We start from the raw sequence: 24,583 nt of genomic DNA on the forward strand, positions 1-24,583 counted from the left end.
CTGTTGTTGTTGTATTGCTGCTACTAATGTCTGATGTCAGTGAAATGACCTCTTTCTCTGTCTGTTTCTCTCTTTCACTCCATCCTTCTCAGTTCAAGCCTGACTGACAGACAGAGAGGGACAGAGCGCTGGACAGTTGGGTCAAGAAAGCCTTTTGATATTTAATCTCTGGACATTACCTGTTCCCTTCCACCCTGGGTGCTGCACCCCCCACCCCTCCCCCCTCACATCTCTGATGGACCAGAGAGCGAAGGGGGGCCCATCTCTACCTCCACCATCCTCACCGCCTCTCCTCCCCACAGCCCCACCACAGCAGTACCCAGAGAAAGAGGTAGGCGGTGGGACGAGGAAGAGGATAGAGAAGGAAGGAGGTGGTGCAGTACTGGAGGTGCTCATTGAGGGGTGCTGTGGTGCTGCAGGGCAGAGACAGCTCCCATTCCCAGGCAGTGAGAGGAGCTGCACTGAAGGCAATGTGAGGCTGAGGATCGGAGTCCAAACGGCCAAACGCACCAAGAAACCCCCCAGGACCCTGGAGGGCTACGAGTGTAAACCCCCCATCAGGACGTACCAGAGGCCTGGGAGGGGGGCAGCAGGGAGGGGGAGTCAGGAGGGAGGGGGGAGTGGGCAGGGGAACAGCCCTCAGGAGGAGGGGGACGGAGAGCAGAACCAGGGGTCAGACCCCAGCACCACCCAGACCAGGAAGATACACTCCTCCTCGCCTCCGTCTTCATCGTCATCATCATCAGCCCCTACAACCACCCCTCCCATCCCAGCCAACCCTCAGACTGCGCCAGCCAAACAGGTAAGAGGAGAACCACTACTACCTCAATGAATACCTGACTTGTTAACCGCTTACTACTCATTTATTACATTGACTCATACTTCAGTTCTGTTTTATACACCGGGTCCCCTACAAATCTCTCCAGTGTGAAGAACTATTCACATTTGACACAATTCTATATTATTACACATTTATCATTTATGTAGGCTTGTGCATGATATGCATTAGTGTTCAGTATGTGTGCTTCCTATTCATCCCCCAGCAGGCGTGTTATCCGGTCCAGAACACTCAGCGGTTCCTAATGCTTTCTAATAATAATAAGGTCAAGTGAGTGATTGTCTGGATAGAGAAACTTAAACAGCAGCAGTAGTTGTGCATTAGAATATAGAGAACAGGACTATTAATAGTCACACAGCACAGCAACTATTAGCAGCTGATCCAGACATTGGTCCATCAGCTCTTATGACAATCACCCACCCCAGAGAGTAGATTATTGCTTTAGCTGCAAACACACCAGTCAGGCTGCAACAACGCAGCTCCCAAATTACAGGACAAGCATGAAATGCCAAGCCTCCTCATCTCTATTCATGGCCATTTATAGCTACCAATAGCACAGCTGCCTCTCTCTCTTTCTCGATCGCTCTCTAGTTCTCTCTCTACCCTATCTCTTTCTCTCTGTCTATTTTTACCTCCCCTCTTTTCTCTACCTGCTCTCATTTCTCTTTCTCTCCACCTCTCTCTCTTTCTTGATCGCTCAATTTCTCCTCTTGCCGGGTCAACCTCATTTCAGTCTCCATCACCTCAGCTTCTCTCCTCCCATTTGTCCTAATTTCTCTATTTTTCTCTCGCTCTCTCTTCTTCTCTCTCGCTCTCTCTTCTTCTCTCTCGCTCTCTCTCTCTCTTTTCCTCTCTCTTTCTCTCGCTCTCTCTTTGTCTCTCTCGCTCTCTCTCTCTTTTCCTCTCTCTTTCTCTCGCTCTCTCTTTGTCTCTCTCGCTCTCTCTCTCTTTTCCTCTCTCTTCCTCTCACGCTCTCTCTCTTCCTCTCTTCCTCTCTTTCTGTTTCTTTCTCTATCTCTCTCTTTGTCATTGTGTCCTTTAGCTGTCTTCCAACAGGCTTGCACCAGCACCCCACCCTTACTGTTTCTCTCTCTTGTTTGCTCTCCTTTTCCCTCCCTCTTTCTCTTTCCTCTCCCTGTCCTCTCTCTGACCCACTAATGCTAATGAACTATGCAGCTCTGAAACACATTACATTTACATACCTCTACTTCCTTGTCAACAAGGGCACAATGCTGTAAATTATTAGAAAATAGCAATTGTGTAATACATTAACAGAACTCTATCATAGGTCTAACCGGGATTCTTTTGTAGAAATATTTCTTTAAAATATTTTTGATTATATTAAAATCTTTACCTGTAAATTACCTAGATCTTTTCTGATAGATGACATAATAAATGACCAATCTGATCTGATAACAATGTGTTTATAACCATGTTTTCATCCCAGCAGGTCCCTGTGAACCTGGGCTATAAGAAGTCAGACACCCTACCGGAGAAACCAAGGCACCCTGACCCACCTGATGCCCACAGCAAACTACTCTCACCTGCCCAAATGGACCAGGCAACCCCCTCTGACCCCACAGCTTCATCCCCCCATTCCCCCCCTCCCTCATCACCCCATTCCCCCTTGGTAAAGGACCCTAGCGGTGAGGCAGGTGTTAAGGGTGAGGGAGGTATGCTGAATGGGGGAGTACCTACAGTCACCTGCCATCCTACCAGACTCACAAAGGTCAAAGGTCACAAACAGAACTGTTCTTCCTCAGCTGCCCCCACTAACGTGAACTCAACAACAAGACCTCCAGCCTCCAGCCCCCATCAGGCTGACCTTGCAGCCCAGGACAGGACTACAGGCTTCAGCTGCCCTCCTACACCGCCCCCATCCACACCCCTACTTCCAGACCAGAGAGGAGCCCCAGTGGCTGATGGGAGACTGAGTCCTGCTGCCTCCCTCACCAGCCTGAGCAAGGGACCATTACTACCGTCCTCTGTGGGAAATGAGAGAGGGAAGGAGGAGAAAGCCAAGAAGAAGAAAGAGAGAGATGACAAAGCGAGGGGTGAGAAAGGGAAGGGTAAGAGAGGGGAGAAGGGGAGAGGGAAGGAGGACAGAGGGAGGAATGAGAGTCCAAAGATGGACAGAGATGAGAGAGGGAAGGAGGGAACTGGGATGGATGAGAGCGGAAGGGATATGACGGGGAAGGAGGAGAGAAATGGGGACGAGGACAAGGAAAGAGAGAAGCCCAGAGACTTAAGGATGAATAAATCGCCCTCTTCTACAAAGTGTCAGATGTTATCTGCTGTTCAGAGCAGGAAGACGGGTACACCCAGCCCAGACCTGACCAGCGGAACAGGGGAATCAGATGATACTGGTGTCCCCTCAAGACCGACTGTCTCTCCCTCCAACCCATCCACTGCCTCCTCTCCCCTCACCTCCCTCCCTCCTCCCTCTCTCTCTCTCCACTCTTCCTCTCCTCCTACCTCCCCCCGAGAGCAGGACAGCCGTCCGCTGAAGAAGCGTAAGACCCGACGGCCAAGCTGGACCAGGCTGGTGAACCGGGCACAGAGACTGGCAGAGAACCCAGATGGCCCCCAAGATGCCCCCTTAGTTGCCCCACAGACCCCCACTATCCCCCAGACACCCGCAACTACCAACTCACCCAACCTTCGGTCAGCTGAGTCATGCCTAGCCCCCTCCGTTCCCCCACACTCCAGTCCGTCCTCCCTCTCCCCCTCTACCTCCACTCCTGTGAGACCCAGACCAGCAGGGCGACCCCCATCCCCCACCCAGTCTCACATGTTGACCTCTGACCCTAGCCCTTCACCTGGACCTGACCGTCCCGTCTCTCAGGCCAGAAAAAGGGGTCGCCCCAAATCCCAAACCTCGAGCTTGGACGAACCCCAACCCAGACACTCCCCCAAACTTACCCGAGCTGAGATGCTCCCTCATGGGCATGATGAGACTCCAGACCCCCATGTGCTCAACCCAGTGCTGGATCACAGTCCCACCCTCACCAATCCCTCTAGCCCCAAACCCACGCCCAGGAAACGAGGTCGCCCCAAACGGCTGCCCCCCTCCCCCCTCCTCCCCAAACAGACTCTCCAGGACCAGAACACGGATACACTGACCCCCTCTGGAGGTGAGGAGGGGGGTAAAGACTTCCCCTCTGAAAAGGGGAACAGGAAGCTGAGGATGAGGAGCATCATTGGAGAGATGAAGAGGAGGAAGAAGAGGAGGCTACTCAGGGAAATGCTTTCTGGGTGTGGAGGGGGGAAGGAGGGGAGAGGAAGAGAGGGAGGTAGAGAGAGCTCTCGTGGGTGTGCAGGAGGGGTGTGTGGGTCGGCCACAGCACCCTCCCTGTCCTCCTCCTTTGGGGGTAAACTAGGTCCCCAGATCAACGTGAGTAAGAGGGGGACCATCTACATGGGGAAGAGGAGAGGACGCAAACCCAAAGCTCCAGCTAACTCTAACCCTGCCTCTCAGTCCACACTGTTCACCAGTCTCTCTAGTCCCTCTCTCTTCTCCTCTCCCCAGCCCCAGCCCCATCCTCCCCTCTCTCACCCATTCCCCTCCCCATCTCTCACCCACTCCAGTGGAGCCCAGAGCCCTTACAGTGATGGAGGCTGCACAGAACCAGCTCCCTCCCTCTTCCTCCCCCACACCTTCTCCCTCCCCTCACCCTCCTCCTCCTGCGCATCGCCACGTCCTCTCTCCTCCTTCTCCTCCTCCTCATCCCTCTCTCCCTGCCTAAAGAGGAGTTCTCCAGGTCAGGGACGACATCCCCTCTTCCACCATCCCTCCAGCAGACTCTCTTCTCCTCCTCTTCCTCACCCTCTTTACCCCCATCTGCCTGTCTTCCCCACACACCTGAAAGAGACCACACACTCACCTATCAGTAAATCACACAGCAAGGAGATGTTGCCTAGTGACAGTGTGATTGGAATGGACCACAACACTATCTCAGAGCGGGGGGAGAGAAGGGGCCGAGGGAGAGGGGGGGTAACCATGGGAATGACCTCAGATGTCACCAGGTCAGTGTTCCGGACAGGTTTAGGGGTCAACCTGAAGGGTCAGAGACAACCCTCGCCCTCCATGTTACTAGAACACTCCCCCCCTGTACCCTCACCCATCAGAGTGTCAGCCTCACCCCCCTCTCCCCCCTCTGCCTCCCCCAGACACACGCCTCCTTCTGACTTAGTGGAACCCAGAGACAGGCACAGGCGGAGGGGGTATGAATGTCCCTATACCTGCCCCCCCTGCCCCTGCCTAGGGCACAACCAGCGCTCCCACCTGGCCCTCTGCCCCTGCCTAGGGCACAACACACACAAGAGACAGAAACACAAACGCAAGAGGAAGTACCAGCACCTGCTCATGCATGCGCACGACCCAGACTTCCTCTCTGAACTGGACGATCTCATTGGGCAGTTCAGCAAGGTCCGCATCGGGCGCCACCGTGATTGGGCCAGAGCTGGATTGGGGCAGGATCTCGATGAGAGTGGGGGGAAAAGACGCCACTCTTCCTTATTGTCATCGCAAAATTTCCACTCAAACGTTTACAGAATCAACTTGAGTGGATACTACTCGCCTCACCCCCTGTCTTACCCCCCTCACCCCTCCCTCTCCCCGCTGCACCCCCACCCCTGCCACGGCCTGCTAAATGGCAGCAGAAAGCCAGAGCAGAGGTTGAGGTGTGGCTGTCCCACCAAGCCCTGTGAGTCCCTAGACCAGGGTGACTGTGGCCAGGGGCGGAGGTGTGCCTTACAGGGTATCACAGGGCACATCCACCCCTCCTCTCTCAGTACCCCCCTGTCCTCCTCCACCACCTCTTCCACCACCCCCATGCCTCTGGGTTTTGGCTACTACAGAGGCTATCCTCTGACCATGGCCCATTACCCAAACCCACACCCCTCCTTTCCCCTGCCTCCCCCTCACCCCTATGCCCCCCACCACCCCCACCTCCACCCCCCTCACCTCCTCCTCAACCCAGCCCGGTTCCACAGGAGGAGGAGCAGGCAGCTGAGGGAGGCTGGGTTGGGTGGAGGTGGAGGTGAGGACATGGGGGTTAGGGGTGAGGGAAAGAGGGCCGGGGTCCGTTCCTGTCCAGCAGGGTCCATCCCTAGTCGGTCCTGTGTCTATGGGGGGAGTGAACACAAGCTCAGACACAAACATCGTCACAGACAGCGTGATCGTGACGGAAAGGAAGAAGAGGACGAGAGAGTTGCAGGGTCACAGCTAAGGTCAGAGTTCACCACAGGGTCAGGAGGAAGTAGAAAGACTGGAGGACAAGGGAGTGCTGGGTTGATGGAGTCTCCATGGCAACATAGGCACGGCAAATACCCCTCTTCTTTCTTCTCTGCTTCTGCTAAACCAGCCTCTTCATCATCATCATCATCAGAGAGGCTCAAACACACACCCCTCACCTGTCTAGGCTCCTCTCACCTGTCCTCGTTTGGGGAGGGCTGGGGGGTTCGGCAGAACCCCTGGCTGAGGACAGGGGGGCTGGGGGCTGGATTCAGACCCCCCGAACCCACCTGGGGCACTCTGACAGAAGGGCAGAGGACGGCCGCTGTGTGGGGGTCAGAGAGAGAGGCGGGGGAGAGACACACACCCTGTCACAGCACCTTCACCCCCCCGACACACACCAACCTCTTCACCTCCTCTGCCACCAGTGGGAGGGGCAGGAGGAGCGGAAGAGACAATTGGAGACCAGGGAGTCAAGACGGGTCACCGAGGAGTGAGAAGCCATCACAGACAGAGAGGAGAGGCACAGGTGAGACTGGGGAATGTTGTGTGTGTGTGTGTGTGTGTGTGTGTGTGTGTGTGTGTGTGTGTGTGTGTGAGAGAGTGAGAGAGTGAGAGAGTGAGTGAGTGAGTGAGAGTGAGTGAGTGAGAGTGAGAGAGAGAGAGAGAGAGAGAGAGAGAGAGAGAGAGAGAGAGAGAGAGAGAGAGAGAGAGAGAGAGAGAGAGAGAGAATACATATTGTGGAGGTCACAGTGACATGAAGACATGGTGAGATAGAGGACAGTATACTACAGTACAATATAGTATAGCCCTGTTTGTGAGATAGAGAGAGAGAGAGCATTATTGAAGCCAGGCACCCAGGCTAGACATACCACAGTGACAGCAGGTTTTCACATAGCAGAGACAGTTGGCCGCCTGCTGTACTGTTTGAGCCCTGGGCTATGAAGCTATGAGCAGAACACAGTCATTAGTTAACCACCAGTCTAGTCTCTATGTATAGTCCTGTTCATGTGTCACTGTCTCAGCTGCTGCTTGTCTGCCTGCCTGCATGGCCAACATACTGTACACTGTCTGCCTGGCTGGCTGGCTGGCTGGCTGGCCAACATACTGTACACTGTCTGCCTGGCTGGCCGGCCAACATACTATACTGTACACTGCCTGGCTGCCTGGCTGGTCAACATACAATACTGTACACTGCCTGGCTGGCCAACATACAGTACTGTACACTGCCTGGCTGGCCAACATACTGTACTGTACACTGCCTGGCTGGCCAACATACGGTACTGTACACTGGCTGGCTGGCTGGCTGGCTGGCCAACATACTGTACTGTACACTGCCTTGCTGGCTGGCTGGCCAACATACTGTACTGTACACTGCCTGGCTGGCTTGCTGGCCAACATACTGTACACTGCCTGGCTGGCTGGGCAACATACTGTACTGTACACTGCGTGGCTGGCTGGCCAACATACTGTACTGTACACTGCCTGGCTGGCTGGCTGGCCAACATACTGTACTGTACACTGCCTGGCTGGCTGGCTGGCCAACATACTGTACTGTACACTGCCTGGCTGGCTGGCCAACATACTGTACTGTACACTGCCTTGCTGGCTGGCTGGCCAACATACTGTACTGTACACTGCCTGGCTGGCTTGCTGGCCAACATACTGTACACTGCCTGGCTGGCTGGGCAACATACTGTACTGTACACTGCGTGGCTGGCTGGCCAACATACTGTACTGTACACTGCCTGGCTGGCTGGCTGGCCAACATACTGTACTGTACACTGCCTGGCTGGCTGGCTGGCCAACATACTGTACTGTACACTGCCTGGCTGGCTGGCCAACATACTGTACTGTACACTGCCTGGCTGGCTGGCTGGCCAACATACTGTACGCTGCCTGACTGGCTGGCTGGCCAACATACTTTACTGTACACTGCCTGCCTGGCTGGGCAACATACTTTACTGTACACTGCCTGGCTGGCTGGCCAACATACTGTACTGTACACTGCCTGGTTGGCTGGCTGGCCAACATACTGTACTGTACACTGCCTGGCTGGCTGGCCAACATACAGTACTGTACACTGCCTGGCTGGCTGGCTGGCCAACATACTGTACTGTACACTGCCTGGCTGGCTGACCAACATACTGTACTGTACACTGCCTGCCTGGCTGGCTGGCTGACCAACATACTGTACTGCACACTGCCTGGCTGGCTGGCTGACCAACATACTGTACTGTACACTGCCTGCCTGGCTGGCTGGCTGACCAACATACTGTACTGTACACTGCCTGGCTGGCTGGCTGACCAACATACGGTACTGTACACTGCCTGCCTGGCTGGCTGACCAACATACTGTACTGTACACTGCCTGGCTGGCTGGCTGACCAACATACTGTACTCTACACTGCCTGGCTGGCTGGCTGACCAACATACTGTACTATACTGCCTGGCTGGCTGGCTGACCAACATACGGTACTGTACACTGCCTGGCTGGCTGGCTGGCTGGCCAACATACAGTACTGTACACTGCCTGGCTGGCTGGCTGGCCAACATACTGTACTGTACACTGCCTGGCTGGCTGGCCAACATACTGTACTGTACACTGCCTGCCTGCCTGGCTGGCCAACATACTGTACTGTACACTGCCTGGCTGGCTGGCCAACATACGGTACTGTACACTGCCTGCCTGGCTGGCTGGCCAACATACAGTACTGTACACTGCCTGGCTGGCTGGCTGACCAACATACGGTACTGTACACTGCCTGCCTGCCTGGCTGGCCAATATACTATACTGTACACTGCCTGGCTGGCTGGCTGGCCAACATACTGTACTGTACACCGCCTGCCTGGCTGGCTGGCCAACATACGGTACTGTACACTGCCTGCCTGCCTGGCTGGCCAACATACGGTACTGTACACTGCCTGGCTGGCTGGCTGGCCAACATACGGTCCTGTACACTGCCTGGCTGGCTGGCTGGCCAACATACTGTACTGTACACTGCCTGGTTGGCTGGCTGGCCAACATACGGTACTGTACACTGCCTGCCTGCCTGGCTGGCCAACATACGGTACTGTACACTGCCTGGCTGGCTTGCTGGCCAACATACTGTCCTGTACACTGCCTGGCTGACCAACATACTGTACTGTACACTGCCTGGCTGGCTGGCCAACATACTGTACACTGCCTGCCTGGCTGGCTGGCTGGCCAACATACCGTACTGTACACTGCCTGCCTGGCTGGCTGGCTGGCCAACATACTGTACTGTACACTGCCTGGCTGGCTGGCCAACATACTGTACTGTACACTGCCTGGCTGACCAACATACTGTACTGTACACTGCCTGGCTGGCCAACATACTGTACACTGCCTGGCTGGCTGGCCAACATACAGTACTGTACACTGCCTGGCTGGCTGGCCAACATACAGTACTGTACACTGCCTGGCTGGCTGGCTGGCCAACATACTGTACTGTACACTGCCTGGCTGGCTGGCCAACATACAGTACTGTACACTGCCTGGCTGGCTGGCTGGCCAACATACTGTACTGTACACTGCCTGGCTGGCTGACCAACATACTGTACTGTACACTGCCTGCCTGGCTGGCTGGCTGACCAACATACTGTACTGTACACTGCCTGCCTGGCTGGCTGGCTGACCAACATACTGTACTGTACACTGCCTGGCTGGCTGGCTGACCAACATACGGTACTGTACACTGCCTGCCTGGCTGGCTGACCAACATACTGTACTGTACACTGCCTGGCTGGCTGGCTGACCAACATACTGTACTGTATACTGCCTGCCTGGCTGGCTGGCTGACCAACATACTGTACTCTACACTGCCTGGCTGGCTGGCTGACCAACATACGGTACTGTATACTGCCTGGCTGGCTGGCTGGCCAACATACAGTACTGTACACTGCCTGGCTGGCTGGCTGGCCAACATACTGTACTGTACACTGCATGGCTGGCTGGCCAACATACTGTACTGTACACTGCCTGCCTGCCTGGCTGGCCAACATACTGTACTGTACACTGCCTGGCTGGCTGACCAACATACTGTACTGTACACTGCCTGCCTGTCTGGCTGGCTGACCAACATACTGTACTGCACACTGCCTGGCTGGCTGGCTGACCAACATACTGTACTGTACACTGCCTGCCTGGCTGGCTGGCTGACCAACATACTGTACTGTACACTGCCTGGCTGGCTGGCTGACCAACATACGGTACTGTACACTGCCTGCCTGCCTGGCTGACCAACATACTGTACTGTACACTGCCTGGCTGGCTGACCAACATACTGTACTGTACACTGCCTGCCTGGCTGGCTGGCTGACCAACATACTGTACTCTACACTGCCTGGCTGGCTGGCTGACCAACATACTGTACTGTACTGCCTGGCTGGCTGGCTGACCAACATACGGTACTGTACACTGCCTGGCTGGCTGGCTGGCTGGCCAACATACAGTACTGTACACTGCCTGGCTGGCTGGCTGGCCAACATACTGTACTGTACACTGCCTGCCTGCCTGGCTGGCCAACATACTGTACTGTACACTGCCTGGCTGGCTGGCCAACATACGGTACTGTACACTGCCTGCCTGGCTGGCCAACATACAGTACTGTACACTGCCTGGCTGGCTGGCTGACCAACATACTGTACTGTACTGCCTGGCTGGCTGGCTGACCAACATACGGTACTGTACACTGCCTGGCTGGCTGGCTGGCTGGCCAACATACAGTACTGCACACTGCCTGGCTGGCCGGCTGGCCAACATACTGTACTGTACACTGCCTGTCTGCCTGGCTGGCCAACATACTGTACTGTACACTGCCTGGCTGGCTGGCCAACATACGGTACTGTACACTGCCTGCCTGGCTGGCCAACATACAGTACTGTACACTGCCTGGCTGGCTGGCCAACATACGGTACTGTACACTGCCTGCCTGGCTGGCTGGCCAACATACAGTACTGTACACTGCCTGGCTGGCTGGCTGGCCAACATACTGTACTGTACACTGCCTGGCTGGCCAACATACTGTACACTGCCTGGCTGGCTGGCCAACATACAGTACTGTACACTGCCTGGTTGGCTGGCTGGCCAACATACTGTACTGTACACTGCCTGGCTGGCTGGCCAACATACTGTACTGTACACTGCCTGCCTGGCTGGCTGGCTGACCAACATACTGTACTGCACACTGCCTGGCTGGCTGGCTGACCAACATACTGTACTGTACACTGCCTGCCTGGCTGGCTGGCTGACCAACATACTGTACTGTACACTGCCTGGCTGGCTGGCTGACCAACATACGGTACTGTACACTGCCTGCCTGGCTGGCTGACCAACATACTGTACTGTACACTGCCTGGCTGGCTGGCTGACCAACATACTGTACTCTACACTGCCTGGCTGGCTGGCTGACCAACATACTGTACTATACTGCCTGGCTGGCTGGCTGACCAACATACGGTACTGTACACTGCCTGGCTGGCTGGCTGGCTGGCCAACATACAGTACTGTACACTGCCTGGCTGGCTGGCTGGCCAACATACTGTACTGTACACTGCCTGGCTGGCTGGCCAACATACTGTACTGTACACTGCCTGCCTGCCTGGCTGGCCAACATACTGTACTGTACACTGCCTGGCTGGCTGGCCAACATACGGTACTGTACACTGCCTGCCTGGCTGGCTGGCCAACATACAGTACTGTACACTGCCTGGCTGGCTGGCTGACCAACATACGGTACTGTACACTGCCTGCCTGCCTGGCTGGCCAATATACTATACTGTACACTGCCTGGCTGGCTGGCTGGCCAACATACTGTACTGTACACCGCCTGCCTGGCTGGCTGGCCAACATACGGTACTGTACACTGCCTGCCTGCCTGGCTGGCCAACACACGGTACTGTACACTGCCTGGCTGGCTGGCTGGCCAACATACAGTACTGTACACTGCCTGGCTGGCTGGCTGGCCAACATACTGTACTGTACACTGCCTGGTTGGCTGGCTGGCCAACATACGGTACTGTACACTGCCTGCCTGCCTGGCTGGCCAACATACGGTACTGTACACTGCCTGGCTGGCTTGCTGGCCAACATACTGTCCTGTACACTGCCTGGCTGACCAACATACTGTACTGTACACTGCCTGGCTGGCTGGCCAACATACTGTACACTGCCTGCCTGGCTGGCTGGCTGGCCAACATACCGTACTGTACACTGCCTGCCTGGCTGGCTGGCTGGCCAACATACTGTACTGTACACTGCCTGGCTGGCTGGCCAACATACTGTACTGTACACTGCCTGGCTGACCAACATACTGTACTGTACACTGCCTGGCTGGCCAACATACTGTACACTGCCTGGCTGGCTGGCCAACATACAGTACTGTACACTGCCTGGCTGGCTGGCCAACATACAGTACTGTACACTGCCTGGCTGGCTGGCTGGCCAACATACTGTACTGTACACTGCCTGGCTGGCTGGCCAACATACAGTACTGTACACTGCCTGGCTGGCTGGCTGGCCAACATACTGTACTGTACACTGCCTGGCTGGCTGACCAACATACTGTACTGTACACTGCCTGCCTGGCTGGCTGGCTGACCAACATACTGTACTGTACACTGCCTGCCTGGCTGGCTGGCTGACCAACATACTGTACTGTACACTGCCTGGCTGGCTGGCTGACCAACATACGGTACTGTACACTGCCTGCCTGGCTGGCTGACCAACATACTGTACTGTACACTGCCTGGCTGGCTGGCTGACCAACATACTGTACTGTATACTGCCTGCCTGGCTGGCTGGCTGACCAACATACTGTACTCTACACTGCCTGGCTGGCTGGCTGACCAACATACGGTACTGTATACTGCCTGGCTGGCTGGCTGGCCAACATACAGTACTGTACACTGCCTGGCTGGCTGGCTGGCCAACATACTGTACTGTACACTGCATGGCTGGCTGGCCAACATACTGTACTGTACACTGCCTGCCTGCCTGGCTGGCCAACATACTGTACTGTACACTGCCTGGCTGGCTGGCCAACATACGGTACTGTACACTGCCTGCCTGGCTGGCTGGCCAACATACAGTACTGTACACTGCCTGGCTGGCTGGCTGGCCAACATACTGTACACTGCCTGCCTGGCTGGCTGGCCAACATACGGTACTGTACACTGCCTGCCTGGCTGGCTGGCCAACATACAGTACTGTACACTGCCTGGCTGGCTGGCTGGCCAACATACGGTACTGTACACTGCCTGCCTGCCTGGCTGGCCAACATACGGTACTGTACACTGCCTGGCTGGCTGGCTGGCCAACATACTGTACTGTACACTGCCTGCCTGGCTGGCTGGCCAACATACGGTACTGTACACTGCCTGCCTGCCTGGCTGGCCAACATACGGTACTGTACACTGCCTGGCTGGCTGGCTGGCCAACATACAGTACTGTACACTGCCTGGCTGGCTGACTGGCCAACATACGGTACTGTACACTGCCTGCCTGTCTGGCTGGCCAACATACGGTACTGTACACTGCCTGGCTGGCCAACATACGGTACTGTACACTGCCTGCCTGCCTGGCTGGCCAACATACGGTACTGTACACTGCCTGGCTGGCTGGCTGGCCAACATACTGTACTGTACACTGCCTGGCTGGCTGGCTGGCCAACATACGGTACTGTACACTGCCTGGCTGGCTGGCTGGCTGGCCAACATACTGTACTGTACACTGCCTGGCTGGCTGGCTGGCCAACATACTGTACTGTTCACTGCCTGGCTGGTTGGCCAACATACGGTACTGTACACTGCCTGGCTGGCTGGCTGGCCAACATACTGTACTCTACACTGCCTGGCTGGCTGGCTGGCCAACATACGGTACTGTACACTGCCTGCCTGGCTGGCTTGCCAAAATACAGTAAGTGTAATACTATAAAGTTAGGTGTTATTTTAGATTCTGAACTTGATTCTGAACTTGAATCACACATTAGGAATGTGACCAAAATAGCTTTTTGCCACCTGAGGAACATTGCCAAGGTGTGGCCGTTTCTCTCTCAGGCTGATCCAGAGAGACTCATCCATGCTTTTATTACAAACAGGCTTGACTACTGTAATGCTCTCCTGTCTGGTCTACCCAAGAAAGCCATTGGTCAACTGCAAAACATACAGAATGCTGCAGCACGGGTACTGACCAAGACCAGACTGAGAGAACATATTACACTGGTTTTAAGGTCTCTGCACTGTGAGTTTTAGAATTAATTTAAAGATTATTCTATTGGTTTTTAAAACAATCCACAATTGTGCACCCCAATGCATGTCAATTAAGTTATGTACCCAGTAGGTCCTCTGGCACTGGCCTTTAACTATCCCAAAGCCTAGGACCAAGAGGCATGGAGAGGCAGCCTTTAGTTATTATGCCCCCTGCCTCTGGAATAGCCTGCCAGAGAACCTGAGGGGGGCCGAAACTGTGGACATATTTAAAATAGATCTTAAAACACACCTTTGCTTTTCCTTAGGGTGCTTTTTAGTCATTCAGGTTTTATTGTTATTCTTTAGTTTTTTATCCTCTTATGTTTGTGGTGTAGTAAATATTTTATTTTCATATGTTTTATTTTTTATGTGAAGCACATTGCGTTGCATTCAATGTCTGAAATGTGCTGTGTAAATAAAGCTTCATTTAATTTGACTTGCTGTACACTGCCTGGCTGGCTGGCCGGCCAACATACTGTACAGTACACTGGCTGGCTGGCCACTGCCTGGCTGGCTGGCTGGCCAACATACTGTACAGTACACTGGCTGGCTGGCCACTGCCTGGCTGGCTGGCTGGCCAACATACTATACTGTACACTGCTGGCTGGCTGGCTGGCCGGCCAACATACTGTCCTGTACACTGGCTGGCTGGCTGGCCAACATACTGTCCTGTATACTGGCTGGCCAACATACTGCACTCTACACTGCCTGACACTGCCTGGCTGGCTGGCCAACATACTGTCCTGTACACTGGCTGGCTGGCTGGCCAACATACTGTACTCTACACTGCCTGGCTGGCTGGCCAACATACTGTCCTGTACACTGGCTGGCTAGAAAAACCCTAGAAGGAAAGGCTGCTCAGTCAGTGTTAATGTTGGGGAATTTTGGAAAGATGGGAAGAAAGGAGATACTTGAGGAGAAGTGATGGATAGAGGGATGGCGGGGGACTGATAGTGAGGGAGGGCAGAGGAAGGGAGGTAGAGAGTTGTTTTTGAGAGGGGAGGAGGGAGGATAATTTTGTTTGGCAGTCGCACATCATCTAACCAGACACATATGTGACTGAGCACGCACACGCACAGCCCACACACACATTCTAATGTATAATTTGTGTGTGTGGTGTTTGCGTGTGTGTGGGTGTTTGTGCGCGCACGTGTGTGTGTGTGTGTGTGTGTGTGTGTGTGTGTGTGTGTGTGTGTGTGTGTGTGTGTGTGTGTGTGTGTGTGTGTGTGTGTGTGTATACCAGAGGGGGCTTGTGGGAGGAGAGATAGGTGGATGGGCTCTTTGTAATGCCTGGAATGGAATCAATAGAATGGTGCCAAACACATCAAATACATGGAAAGATTGACTCTGTTCCAATGATTCTATTCCAGCCACTACAATGAGCCCGTCCTCCTAAAGCTCATTCCACCAGCCTCCTCTGGTGCATACCGTGTGTGTGTGTGTGTGTGTGTGTGTGTGTGTGTGTGTGTGTGTGTGTGTGTGTGTGTGTGTGTGTGTGTGTGTGTGTGTGTGTGTGTGTGTGTGTGTGTGTGTGTGTGTGTGTGTGTGTGTGCTTGACTGCTTGTTGTGATTCCCAGAAGGGGAGTATATGATTTGAGGGGAATTCCAGGCAGCATTCCAATGTAAGTGTAGAGTCACCCCATCCCAGGGACACACTGAGACAGACTGCTGCTGTTTCAGTTACTGATACATATACACCTCTCCTCTCTCTCTCTCTTCCCCTCTCTTTATTTCCCAATCATTCCCTTTCTCTTCCCTCTGTCTCCCACCTCTCTCATCTCTCTCTCTCGCTCCCTGTCCTCGCTCCAATGACTTCTCTCTGGACTCAAGACCCACACTATGACCTGAGCAGGAGGCAACTGAAGTGGCTGAGAACCGGTCAAAGTTTTGGGGCTAAGAGAGGGCCTGGACGACCCAGGAAGAAACCTCTAGCCTCCCCTTTGGTCTCCCCCTTCCTCTGTCCTACAAGCCAACCAAACCCTCCAACTGAGACAGACGTCCAGAACAGAGACAGAAACAGAGGGGGAGGAGATTCAGTACAAGAGGTGATTGAAGCTGTGATTCAGAGCCAGAGGAGGAGAAGACGGAAGAGGAGGCGCATTGAGAAAGAGGAGTTTGAGCATCCATCCTGTCTCCAAAGGTAAACCGTCAGAACTCACCCTTATCCCAACTGACTCAGCGAGTGCCCTCGCAGATGGTCGCAAAGTTTAACGCAACAACATTTCACTCCCACAGCGATCAAAACGTTACTGAGAAAGTCTAGAAAATGCATGCTATTTTACATACCCTGCAACTAGCTGCTAGATGTGCACTGAAGACTTAATACCTCACACAGACAAAGTGTATTAACACATGGTTGACAGCACTGTGTGCTAAGCCAGTGCCCTTTCTCTCTCTTTTTCTTTCTCTCTATCCTATCTCTCGCTCTCTCACTATTCCTTCCTCTTAGTTCTGGTGAAGGTGAGCCAGTCACCCACACCCCCTCCATATGCACAGGCCAATCAGAGCTAACCCAAACTCCATCCCTAACCCCGGCCAGCCAATCAGATAAGGGAGCTGACCAGCTGCCTAGGAAGAGGTTTCAGAGGGCGGGGCTCTACTCAGATGACTACAAAACTACAGAGTGAGTTATCATGCACCCGTTCATACAAACTAACTTCACATACTCTGAATTGATTTCACAAATGGTGTGTATTCTATTCATTTCATTGTGTAAATGTGTCTCTTCCCCAGTCCCTCCTCTCAGAACCAGCTGAACAGAGAGAGACTGGAATATACACCAGGAGAACAAGACTACAGCCTCCTGCCTGCTCCCATACATGTTGGTGAGTGAGTTGTATTTATTTTTTAAATGATTTCACCTTTATTTAACCAGGTAGGCCAGTTGAGAACAAGTTCTCATTTACAACTGCGACCTGGCCAATATAAAGCAAAGCAGTGTGACAGAAACAACAGCACAGAGTTACACATGGAATAAACAAACATACAGTCAATAATACAATAGAAAAGTCTATATACAATGTGTGCAAATGAAGTAAGGAGGTAAGGCAATATATAGGCCATAGTAGTGAAGTAATTACAATTTAGCAAATTAACACTGGAGTGATAGATGTGCAGATGATGATGTTCAAGTAGAAATACTGGTGTGCAAAAAAAGTACATTAAAACAATATGAGGATGAGGTAGGTAGTTAGATGGGCTGTGTACAGCTGCAGCGATCGGTAAGCTGCTCAGATAGCTGATGTTTAAGTTAGTGAGGGAGATATAAGTCTCCAACTTCAGCGATTTTTGCAATTCGTTCCAGTCATTCGCAACAGAGAACTGGAAGGAAAGGTGGCCAAAGGGGGTGTTGGTTTTGGGGATGACCAGTGAGATATACCTGCTGGAGCGCGTGCTACGGGTGGGTGTTGTTATCGTGACCAGTGAGCTGAGATAAGGCGGTGCTTTACCTAGCATAGACGTATAGATGACCTGGAGCCAGTGGGTCTGGCGACGAATATGTAGCGAGGGCCAGCCGACGAGAGCATACAGGTCGCAGTGGTGGGTGGTATATGGGGCTTTGGTGACAAAACGGATGGCACTGTGATTGACTGCATCCAGTTTGCTGAGTAGAGTATTGGAGGTTATTTTGTAAATGACATCGCCGAAGTCGAGGATCGGTAGGATAGTCCGTTTTACTAGGGTAAGTTTGGCGGCGTGAGTGAAGGAGGCTTTGTTGCGAATTAGGAATCCGATTCTGGATTTAATTTCGGATTGGAGATGTTTAATATGAGTCTGTAAGGAGAGTTTACAGTCTAGCCAGACACCTAGGTATTTGTAGTTGTCCACATATTCTAGGTCAGAACTGTCCAGATTAGTGATGCTGGTCGGGCGGGCGGGTGCGGGCAGCGATCGGTTGAAGTGCATGCATTTAGTTTTTACTAGCGTTTAAGAGCAGTTGGAGGCCACGGAAGGAATGTTGTATGGCATTGAGGCTCGTTTGGGGGTTTGTTAGCACAGTGTCCAAAGAAGGGCCAGATGTATACAGAATGGTGTCGTCTGCGTAGAGGTGGATCAAGGAATCACCCGCAGCAAGAGCATCATCGTTAATATATACAGAGAAAAGAGTCGGCCCGAGAATTGAACCCTGTGGTACCCCCATAGAGACTGCCAGAGGTCCGGATAACAGGCCCTCCGATTTGACACAGTGAACTCTGTCTGAGAAGTAGTTGGTGAAACAGGCGAGGCAGTCATTTGTGAAACCAAGGCTGTTGAATCTGCCGATAAGAATGTGGTGATTGACAGAGTCGAAAGCCTTGGCCAGGTCGATGAATACGGCTGCACAGTACTGTTTTTTATCGATGGCGGTTATGATATCGTTTAGTAACTTGAGCGTGGCTGAGGTGCACCCATGACCAGCTCGGAAACCGGATTGCACAGCGGAGATGGTACGGTGGGATTCGAAATGGTCAGTGATCTGTTTGTTAACTTGGCTTTCAAAAACTTTTGAAAGGCAGGGCAGGATGGATATAGGTCTGTAACAGTTTGGGTCTAGAGTGTCACCCCCTTTGAAGAGGGGGATGACCGCGGCAGCTTTCCAATCTTTAGGAATCTCGGACGATACGAAAGAGAGGTTGAACAGACTGGTAATAGGGGTTGCAACAATGGCGGCAGATCATTTTAGAAAGAGAGGGTCCAGATTGTCTATCCCAGCTGATTTATACGGGTCCAGGTTTTGCAGCTCTTTCAGAACATCTGCTATCTGGATTTGGATGAATGAGAAGCTGGGGAGGCTTGGGCAAGTAGCTGCAGGGCAAGTAGCTGCAGGGGGTGCGGAGCTGTTGGCCGGAGTTGGGGTAGCTAGGAGGAAAGCATGGCCAGCTGTAGAGAAATGCTTATTGAATTTATCGATTATCGAGGATTTGTCAGTGGTGACAGTGTTTCCTAGCCTCAGTGCAGTGGGCAGCTGGGAGGAGGTGCTCTTATTCTCCATGGACTTTACAGTGTCCCAAAACTTTTTGGAGTTAGAGCTACAGGATGCAAATTTCTGTTGGAAAAAGCTAGCCTTTGCTTTCCTAACTGACTGCGTGTATTGGTTCCTGACTTCCCCGAAAAGTTGCATATCGCAGGGACTATTCGATGCTAGTGCAGTCCGCCACAGGATGTTTTTGTTCTGGTCAAGGGCAGCCAGTTCTGGGGTGAACCAAGGGCTATATCTGTTCTTAGTTCTACATTTTTTCAAAGGGGCATGCTTATTTAAGATGGTGAGGAAATTACTTTTAAAGAACGACCAGGCATCCTCTACTGACGGGAGGAGGTCAATATCCTTCCAGGATACCCGGGTCAGGTCGATTATAAAGGCCTGCTCGCAGAAGTGTTTTAGGGAGCGTTTGACAGGGATGAGGGGTAGTCGTTTGACTGTGGACCCATATTGGATGCAGGCAATGAGGCAGTGATCGCTGAGATCCTGATTGAAAACAGCAGAGGTGTATTTGGAGGGCAAGTTGGTCAGGATAATATCTATGAGGGTGCCCATGTTTTCGGATTTAGAGTTGTTCCTGGTGGGTTCCTTGATCATTTGTGTGAGATTGAGGGCATCTAGCTTAGATTGTAGTAGGACTGCCGGGGTGTTAAGCATATCTCAGGTTAGGTCACCTAACAGAACGAAGTGTGTGTGTGTGTGTGTGTGTGTGTGTGTGTGTGTGTGTGTGTGTGTGTGTGTGTGTGTGTGTGTGTGTGTGTGTGTGTGTGTGTGTGTGTGTGTGTGTGTGTGTGTGTGTGTGTGTGTGTGTGTGTGTGTGTGTGTGTGTGTCAGGTTTTTAACACCCCCCTTTCTCTCACAGGGAAGTACCTAAGAATGAGACGTATTGACTTTCAGTTGCCCTTTGACGTCATGTGGCTCTTCAGGCACAACCAGGTGTGTAACACACACTATACACATTGCACAAACACACACACACAGAATAAACTCACTCACTTGAATGACCATGTCTCTGTGTGTTCCAGCTCCACAAAGAGCCAGATGTTCCTCTGACCAGAGAGATCTCATCCTGTGAGTACCCTAAAGTCACAGCTGGCTCCTGTATGTGCATGCGGTGCATACCATACACAACGTTTGTACGTTTGTACTGTAGTGTGTACATCAATACTTGACTTCAACATGACTTACCACCCTACTTGGTTGAGGGGGGGGACGACGACATCCCACTGTTGCAGTGACACGTTGAAAGTGTTCAGTCTGTGTGGAGGGGTCCATACCTCATTATCTCTCTGTCTGTCTTTGTTTTCCTCCCAGACCAACCAAAAGAGAAGAGCCTGTCCAGTCACCAGACAGGGGTGTCCCTCCCTCCCTCTCCCCAGGAGGAGTGTTCCAGTCACCAGACAGGGGTGTCCCTCCCTCCCTCTCCCCAGGAGGAGTGTTCCAGTCACCAGACAGGGGTGTCCCTCCCTCCCTCTCCCCAGGAGGAGTGTTCCAGTCACCAGACAGGGGTGTCCCTCCCTCCCTCTCCCCAGGAGGAGGGTTCCAGTCCCAGTAGGAAGCTGTTTCCCTACCTGGACATGGAGCCTATGACCACCAGTGACGGGTAAAGACAGAAGACAACACGCCATGTCAATACACATGGAGGTGCAGACTAGTAGTTCCTGTGCATTTCTCAAAATAATGATCTTATTTATGTATTTGTTTGATTGTCAGGGTGTTCGTCCTGAAGCACCACGTGTTCCTTTTGAGGAACTGGGAGAGGGTCAGAGACAGACAGATACGCCTGAGGAGGGGGAGAGAGGGGGAACGAGAGAAAGATGGAGGAGGAGTTTCCAGCTATGTAGCTACTGGGGACAACAACAGCCACATCATGTCAGGTCCATGAAGCAAGTGTGTGTGTTAGTTTAAGTTTTTGTAGGTGTGTGTGTGTGTGTGTGTGTGTGTGCTCGCACGCCTCTGTGTGTGCGCCTGTGTGTCAGTGTGTTTTATTTTAAATGTGTTCATTGTCTTTCAGTAGTATTGTACTGAGTGTATGTTTATATGGACATAGATGTGTGTGTGTTCATCTCAGTGCTCAGTTTAGCTCTCTGTTTTACAGTATTTATTGAGCCATATCATATTCAGCATTACACACACAGCAGTTTTCCAACCACAGAATAAGTGCTTTCCCATTTCTGTCATGTCTTCACTGCCGTCCAAGAACATCCAGCTAGGTTCAGCTTTCCCCATAAACTATCAACCAAAATGTATTTCCAGCAAACAGTCTCCAGCAAAGAACAGACACTCATAAGGGAATTTTAAGGACATCTACTGTGTGTATATATATATATATATGTATATATACACACACACAGACACACAGACACACACACACACACACACACACACACACACACACACACACACACACACACACACACACACACACACAAAATACCATCCATGGGCACTAAGGTTCTTTCCCCTCCCTCTAGGTCGACAAATGGCGGGGAAGAAGAAGGTTGTGTGGACTAGTGAGCCCCTTCGTGATCCCCAGTGCCCCCATAACCCCCTCAGCACCACGCCCCATGTGAGTGCTCTCCTCTGAGTGCTCTCCTCTGAGTGCTCTCCTCTGAGTGCTCTCCTCTGTACTGTAACTGTAAAGATATTCACTCATTAGTGTCTCCCATGAGGGCTGTCTTGAAGTATTCATATGGAGTTCTTTGTCTGTGTCACTAATTGTTATAACTAACTCCTAATGTCGCATCTACCCCACCACAGCTCACTGAGAACAGACAAGAGGAGAAGAAACAGGTGGAGGAGGAGGGCTGGAGGGAGGTCCGGAAGGAGCGACTGAACAACATACTCTTGAAGCTGCGGCAGACATGATTGGTGAGAGAGGACAAGGAAGGAAGGAGGGGGGAAATCTCAGCTCAGTCTCTCTTCTTCTTCCAAGTAGCTCAGTTCAGCTAACTTTGCACTAGTGTTGGGGGGAAAAAGCTTCCCTGAAATGATTTGTTATAAAGATGATTTTGGGCTTTGTTTCTGAGAGGAATGAGGGTGTTGTTGTTTACTGTACCATTGAGAATGATTGACAGACGGTCAGCAGACCAGTGACAGTCTGATTTACTAGTCAGAGAGGGCGGAAGGGATGGATGGAGACCATAGAGTCTTAAGGCTGGATTAAATTCGTATTGTGGAAGATCCGCGTTATAGCTCGATTTAAATGTAAAGGAAATGTTCCCGTGTTCTCGCAGACTACATTCACGGTAAACGCTGCATGTCGGCTCAATCTGAAATTACCATGACAATATAATTTTTTACAATTTTACCCCTTTTTTTGTGATATCCAATTGCGATCCAATTACGATCTTGTCTCATCGCTGTAACTACCCAATGGGCTCGGATATGTGAAGGTCAAGTCATGCGTCCTCCAAAGCGTGACCCAAGCCGCGCTTCTTAACACCTGCTTGCTTAACCCGGAATGTGTCGGAGGAAACACCGGCCAACTGACGACTGTCAGCTTGCAGGTGCCTGGCCTGCCACAAGGAGTCGCTAGAGGGCGATGAGCCAAGTAAAGGCCCCCCCGGGCCAAACCTTCCACTAACCCGGACAACCTTGGGCCAATTGTGCGCCGCCCTATGGGACTCCCGGTCACAGCCGGTTGTGACACAGCCTGGGATCGAACCCCAGGCTGTAGTGACACCGCAACACTGCGATACAGTGCCATAGACCGCTGCCATAGACCGCTGCACCACTTGGGAGGCCTACCTCTACATTTTTATGCAGATCTTCTGCGATACTTCCGCGATACACAGCACTTCGGGTTTGATTCAATCCTTGACGCTGAAGTTCGGCGCTATAGCGTGATTCAGGTGTAAAAGTAATTTTCAATTGAGCCGACATATGCAGTTTTTACCGTGAATTCAGTCTCCGCTAACGCGGGAACATTGCCTTTAATGTTCTCTTCAGCTCTACGTATTGAATCGAGCCTTTAATGTAAAAGTGCCATGTTGTAAATAAACTGACGCCTAAGTGAGTTCAATCTCCAAAAGCAATACGTCCTGTAAGGATTTCAGTACAATAACTTTAATATCACTACCAGTACCAGCTAGAGACCCTTCTATGTATCAAACCAAGTAGTTTTTATTGCCTTAGTGAATATGATCATTTCAAGATCGTTATATTGTACCAATGATAATGCAGTAACATTGACCTAAGTAATGTAATGAATCAATTTCATAATTGATAGTTATTATCTAAGCGTTAAAGTTAATAGTTAAAGGCCTTCATTTTGCTACAAAGTGTTAAACATAACTGACCTATGTTAAATATTGCTATGATTGTATATGACTTTCTTTTCTTCACCTGTTTACTTTTTCTGACTGATGGAATGTTCTCTTTTTATTTGGTCAGACAATCAGGAAAATGAATTGAATCTGAGATTTGTAACCGTTCATTTGTACAGTTCTCTTTGCTGCAGTTTCTAGTTTGACTTTGAACACTAAGTTGAATGTTTTATAGTTGACCTGTGTATTTGCTTCACTCACTATTGCCAATGGGTGATTAGGAATATTATAGCATTTATCAATATAGTGAAGGGTTATTTATGTAGTTTGCATGAAATGTAACTTTGGGCTGGATTCAATCCGTATCGCGGAAGATCGCATTAAAGTGTAAAGGTCATTTCCGATTAAGCCGACATATGCAGTGTTTATCGTGAATGCAGTCTCCACGAACGCGGGAACATTGCCTTTAAATTTAAATGGAGCTATAACGCAGATCTCCCGTGATACTTCTGCGATGCGGTGAGAATCCAGCCCTTTGTTGTACAATTTAAATTGCTGTTTATAACCTGTCTTTGGAGAAAATACCACAGTTCATCTGACAGAATGTAATTTCAAACATTGACCTTATTATCAATAACAATAAAATGGCGTTTTTGTTTACAAAGCATTGTGGACTTGTTATATTCTAAACCACTTAACCCTTCATACTATCACAGGCCCAAGAATATCGCTGCTCCTCCATCCTTATGAAGACGCTGCATAACTGGTGGGATATTCATTACACGTAATGGAGCGACTGCTAAATAACCAAAATGTAAATGTGTGATATACAGCACCATCTGTTGGTGTAAAGCTGAATGACTCCAATGGCCAGGTGATACAGCGTTTTCCTCCATCACGACCCTCATCTGAGGACGTGACCTCAAGAGGACAGACAGGCAGGACTGAGGCCCTTCTCTCCTCCTTACCTTCAGCAAATCACTGATCTGTATGTGATTATATAGGCTATG

At 51.6% G+C, this 24,583-nt stretch overlaps 1 protein-coding gene across 1 annotated transcript; it reads left to right on the forward strand.

Annotated features, from left to right (window-relative positions):
• Positions 1-639: 639 nt before the first annotated feature.
• LOC120047244 (histone-lysine N-methyltransferase ASH1L-like) lies at positions 640-24,233 on the forward strand. Its single transcript, XM_038992773.1, has 11 exons — positions 640-802; positions 2,286-6,603; positions 16,176-16,485; positions 16,795-16,968; positions 17,079-17,170; positions 20,168-20,241; positions 20,331-20,376; positions 20,620-20,908; positions 21,019-21,182; positions 21,780-21,874; positions 22,066-24,233. The coding sequence occupies exons 2-11, from the start codon at positions 2,391-2,393 to the stop codon at positions 22,171-22,173; spliced, it is 5,565 nt and encodes a 1,854-aa protein (XP_038848701.1). The 5' UTR covers positions 640-802; positions 2,286-2,390; the 3' UTR covers positions 22,174-24,233.
• Positions 24,234-24,583: the final 350 nt, after the last annotated feature.

This window comes from Salvelinus namaycush, chromosome 5, assembly GCF_016432855.1.
Source record: "Salvelinus namaycush isolate Seneca chromosome 5, SaNama_1.0, whole genome shotgun sequence".
In the NCBI taxonomy this organism is placed as follows: Eukaryota; Metazoa; Chordata; class Actinopteri; order Salmoniformes; family Salmonidae; genus Salvelinus; species Salvelinus namaycush.